This window comes from Nannospalax galili, unplaced genomic scaffold (genome assembly GCF_000622305.1).
Source record: "Nannospalax galili isolate Female #2095 unplaced genomic scaffold, S.galili_v1.0 scaffold589, whole genome shotgun sequence".
Lineage (NCBI taxonomy): Eukaryota > Metazoa > Chordata > Mammalia > Rodentia > Spalacidae > Nannospalax > Nannospalax galili.
In genome coordinates, this window is record NW_008360324.1 from 816,005 (window position 1) to 821,450 (window position 5,446).

Here is a 5,446-nt window from a genome sequence, read left to right on the forward strand (position 1 = left end):
GGGGGTGAGGGTGTGGGGGAAGGGCGGTCCTGGGTGGTGAGACCTACTTTATAAATCTAAAACCTAGATCTGTGTTAGCTTTTGACTTGAATGAGTTGGTTTCTTCCTAGGCAACAGTTTCTTGATTGATGTTTTTGCATGTAGCGATCTTTATCATTTTGAAGATTTTTGCCCTTTAGATCCAGAGTTCTAAAGGTTCTAAAGGTTCTTAAGCTTTATTTTTTTTTTTAAGTGGTTGACTTTTTTTCCTCTCCTGACTGACATGAGTGTGGATCCCACTGATCTCCAAACTTTGCCTTCTTTTGAGAAAGCATCCAATTCTGGGGACTCCTCACCAACTCTTCCGTCTTATGGTCCTGAGGAAAATGACTCTCCTTTACAAACACCTACTGCTGAGATGCTCAACAAGGAGACTGGTAAGAAAAAGTTTTGTCCTGAAGGGCCATATGAGTTAGGGGAAGAGAAGGGAGAAATATGGGGGTCAAGGGCTCATCTCCTCTTGAGGAATTAAGAGTCCATTAACACAAGCAGGTCTCTTCAGCCCTCTGGACCCCCTTTTTGAATTTTGCCTGGTGATATACATTGCCCTCCAGGTCTCCAGGGCTGTGGGCAGAGACTAAGAATACTGCTGTGTGTATTTGAGAACCTAAATGTTTCAGGCTCTGAAAACAAATGTGTTAAGGAACTAAATGAGTGATGTGCCCATCCTAACAGGGTGCTGGGCTTCCGGTTGTATGCTGTTCTCAGCACCTGGGAGACCTAAGTCCAGGTTGGGGTGAGTATCCCATCTTTGGTGAGATTATACAGTTAGCCGATGTTTTCAAATGCCTACTTTCTGCTGTAGGAGAGGTGATTTTTTTCTCTCAACCTTCGGGTACATTGGGTGTTAATTAGCAGTTGTGAGTTTATGAGCACCTCCCCTAAATTCCCTCTTAACTAAAATCTAAATTTGTCTAAAAGAAAGTGGCCAGGACCAAGATTTAAAATCCATTTTATGGGGGCTAGAGAGATGGCTCAGCGGTTAAGAGCACTAACTGCTCTTGCAGAGGACCTGGGTTCGAGTCCCAGCACCCACATGGCGGCTACGAACCGGCCAGTTCCAGGGGAATCTGATGCCCTCTTCTGACCTCTGCAGCATTGCACAACACGGGTGCACTTACATACATGCAGGCAATACACTCATACACATAAAATAAAAATAAAGAAATTTTTAAAATCCATTTTGTCATGGGTACAGGCTATGTGTGTCTGGTACTAAGGATTGTAAATGCTGGACATTTAAATGGGCTTAAAACTACTCATTTGTGGAAAACCAAAAGTAAACAAAATGACTGTGTCTGTGTGTGAGACAAGGGCTCTACCAGAGCTACATGTCATTCCGAAGACTGCTATGCTTTACATTATATTGTAGTGTCATCCTGTTTTCTAAGCTTTGGGTTAGTTCCTTTGTCATTAACTTCAGATGTTGAAAATACAGTGCTGGGTTAATGGGTGGGCATGCCCCTCTTCTAGTGCTTAGTTGAAGGCTAGCTTTCCATTTTAGAAGATGCTTTAAGGCCAATCCATTGATTGCAAGACAGCCGGGTACAGGTAGCATTGAACATAAAGAACACATCCAAGTAGCCGAGCATGGTTGGCGCAAGCCTTCAATCCCAGCACTTAAGAGGCAGACGCAGGTTGATCCCTAAGTTCAAGACCAGCCTGCTCTACATAACGAGTTCCAGGCCAGCTAGGGCTACATAGTGAATCCTTTATGTTCATTTATTTTGAGACAGGGTCTGTTGCCTAGGCTGGCTGCAAACGCTCCCTCCCTTTCCCTTCTCTGCCTCTGGGGCAGCTAGACTTACAAGTTTGTACCGCCTGGCTCTCACTGCTAGATGGCTTTAGTGGGCTTATGTCACACTGAAGGGTCAGGTCACAACCGGAGTCAAAGGAGAGCAGAGACCCAAAGCTGACCAAAGTTCACACTTCCTGCTCGTCAGTCTAGCGCTTTGTACAATCTCTAGAGTCTAATTTTACCATTTAAATATGGTACTTAAAGCATATGTAAAATGGAGATATGAGTAAAATTTTATCTAGCTGTTATTTATGCTGAGGGTGGCAGTGTTTGGGGTGGTTATAGTTATTTACCTAGATCTAGGGCTGTGAAGATAACAGTGCTTTGAAAATAAATAAAATAGCCAACAATAATCCCAGTGATCGATCAGTAAGCGGTGGCAGCCACAGATGCTCAAGGCCTGCAGGTCACCTACCTCCGGCTCCTGGTTAAAGTCATATCTATGCTGCTAGAGTAACTGAGGCCACTGTGCAACTACCCAACAGGCCCAAGAAGAGGTTATTTTTTCTGGGTTCCAGTTATGAAATGGGGGCTGGTCTGTGTTGAATTACTTGACATGGCCAGATCTTCAGAGAAACTCAGCACAGCTCAATCCACTGTGTTGATGGCTAACAGGGTTTAATTGGTCGAGATACTTGCTTGTGATTATACTGAAAAATTGAAGTTTGTTTGCTGTTAATATCTTTGTGGGGACAGCAGGAGTCTCTCTGGTCTTCTGCATTTGGAGACAATCAAAAACTAAAAGCTAAAGGAATCAAGTAAAAGAGCTCCCTATCACCTAACAATCTAGATGTGGACATAAACACTGGGACCTAATTTTTGTGATTAAAAGGGATTTGTTCCCAACAGCCTCTCCTCCTTCCTCCGTGGACAGTCCTGATTCTTCTACTAGTCCCACACCAAAGCTAGCAGGTTCCAGTTCTGAGGAGAGCCCTGGGAAGAAGGAAGAGAGTAAGGTCCAGATCAAGAAACAGAAGATGCCAATGGTGTTCTCTCAGGCTCAGCTGTGCACGCTCAATGAAAGGTTTCAGAAACAGAAGTACCTCAGCCTCCAGCAGATGCAAGAACTTTCTAGCATTCTAAATCTCACTTACAAACAGGTAGGGTTGTTTTTTGCTACAATAATAAACAAAATGAGGCTGATTTGCCCATGAATCGGGCTAACATCTGGATGTACCTCTGTGTATTCCAAGGTCAATTCTTCATTAATATCATATAATTATGTATAGTTCATATGAGTCATATACTGGCCACTTTCTTCCATCAGTATATTCTTTCTTTTCTGGTCTTTTTGAGACAGGGTCTCTGTAGCCCCAGCTGTCCTGCAACTCACTATGTAGACCAGACTGGCCTTGAACTCACAGAGATCCGTCTGCCTCTGCCTCCCAAGTGCTGGGATTAAAGGTGTGTGCTACCATGCCCAGCAGTATATTCTGTTTTTTGAGGAGTGTAATGTAGCAGAGGCTGGCCTTGAACTCCCTGTGTAGTTGACCTCACAAGTGCTGGGACCACACATCTGCATCCACACCCAGCTAATCTTTTTTATAGGACTGGGGATTGATGGTGTTGAATTAGTGTATTTCTGTGGGGGTGGTGCATGCCTTTAATCCCACCACTCAGGAGGCAGAGGCAGGTGAATCTCTGTTAGTCAGAGGCCAGCCTGGTCTGCATAGCGAGTTCCAGGAAAGTTGGGGCTACTGGGAGACTCTGTTTCAAAAAGAAAGACCAAAAAAAAAAAAAAAGCCCACCAAATAAATACTCAGTTTCTTTTATATTTTATACTAGAGCAAACCAGGAAATCAAGACACAATTGCCATGGTCAAATCTTATCTTCAGAGAATATCTTCCACAAGGCTGGCCCTAAGGCAACTCAGATTTATCAGTTTGAGGTGTTCGTATGTGACTGGTGCAGGCACTGCAGTCAATTCAGTTTTTGTCTGAGGTCGTTTGGGTCTTTCCAGTGAAATCTGTGTCCTACTTGGCAGTAGATAAACATACTCTTCAGTTACGTGCTTCAGTCCCTCTAAAATGACTGGACACCAGTTCTTAACTACCCTATCCTTAGAGCTGTAAACTAGGGGAAAATCATCTTGCCCTGGTTCTCATTCACAGCTTGATGGAATGAATGCCTCAACCGTAGAAGCTCACTTCCTGGAAGGTGGAGGCCATGGCGAGTATGTAGAGATGAGTCCTAGAGAAGTGCTAGAGGAGTGTTAGGGTCACACTAGGGCCTGTACACAGCATGGACCTTTTGTTTTTATTTTATATACTTAAGGGTTTTGCCTGCATCTACGTATGTGTGCCATGTGCGTGCAGTGCCTATGGAAATCAGGAAGAGGGCATCAGAACACCTGGAACTGGCAGACAGTTGTGAGCTGCCATGTGGGTACTGGGAATGAAACCTGGCTGGGTCTGCTGGAGGAGCAGGCCGTGTAATGCTGAGCCAGCTCTCCAGCCCCATCACTATGCATTTAAGTGTAGCGGGTCTTACATGCCAATGGCTAGGTTTATTGAACAAAAAACAGCCAACTGATTTTTTTTAAAGGCTTCAAAATTCATTTGTAGAACATTTCTTGAAGATTAAAGAAATGATGCTGCTGGGCGTGGTGGCACACGCCTTTAATCCCAGCACTATAGGGAGACAGAGGTAGGTGGATCTCTGTGAGTTCAAGGCCAGCCTGGTCCACATAGTGAGTTCCAGGACAGCTGGAGCTACAGGGAGACCCTGTCTCAAAAAGATCAAAAAAAAAGAAAAAGAAATGATGCTTAAGAGGTGAGGATTGGTTTCTGAGCTTCTCTGTTTGATGCTCTGTATCTCTGGCTGACCAGGAGCTCAATAACAACTAGCTCAAGCTAGCTTTTAGATTCAGAGATCTGCCTGCCCCTACCTCCTGATCACAGGTGTGCACTCAGCTCCTGCACCTGATATGTACTGAGCTGGATCCTTGAAGAAAAGTTAACAGTATTCTGTGACTCTGAGCACTTCTGTATCACTTAAAATTCATGTCACTCCTGCAGGTTAAGACCTGGTTCCAAAACCAAAGAATGAAATGTAAAAGATGGCAGAAAAGCAACTGGCCAAAGACCTTCAACAGTGTGAGTTGGGTAACAGGACACTTTATCTGCTCTTTTTCTTTTTAATTTCTTTCTTTTTTTGTCTTTTTGAGACATCTCCCTGTAGCCCCAGCTGGTCTAGAACTCACTGTGTAGACCAGGCTGGTCTTGAACTCACAGAGATCCACCTACCTCTGTCTCCCTAGTGCTGGGATCAAAGGCGTGCACCACCATGCTCAACTCTTCTTAAATTTCTTTTAATTTTATATGTGAGTCTTTTGCCCACATGTATGTAGATGCACCATATGTGTGCAATGCCCACAGAGGCCAGAAGAGGTCACCAGATTTCCTAGAACTGGAGTTATGGATGGTTGGACAGATGGTAGCTGCCATGTGGGTGTTGGGAACAGAACCCAGATCCTCTGCAAGAGTGTCCCGTGCTCTTAACTGCTGAGCCCTCTCTCCAACCCCCTCTGCTGTTTTTGATGATCTTTTAAATTTCATGTAGCACACAGCTGCAACCATAGTTTTGGGTCAGGGCCCGTTACTCCCCCG

General features: G+C 44.5%; 2 protein-coding genes across 2 annotated transcripts in view; both read left to right on the forward strand.

Moving 5' to 3' along the window:
- Window positions 1–262: 262 nt before the first annotated feature.
- The window catches only part of Nanog (Nanog homeobox), an 11,345-nt gene continuing 6,161 nt past the window's right edge, over window positions 263–5,446 (forward strand). Inside the window, exons 1-3 of the mRNA XM_008825503.1 lie at window positions 263–416; window positions 2,687–2,937; window positions 4,856–4,933. Of these exons, the coding sequence (XP_008823725.1) occupies window positions 263–416; window positions 2,687–2,937; window positions 4,856–4,933 (483 nt within the window). The remainder of the gene's footprint in view (window positions 417–2,686; window positions 2,938–4,855; window positions 4,934–5,446) is intronic.
- On the forward strand, window positions 1,228–2,599 carry LOC103727560 (mitochondrial pyruvate carrier 2). The gene is given in 4 exon segments (XM_008825493.1): window positions 1,228–1,231; window positions 2,212–2,447; window positions 2,449–2,564; window positions 2,566–2,599. Coding segments are annotated over 4 exon segments (390 nt in total).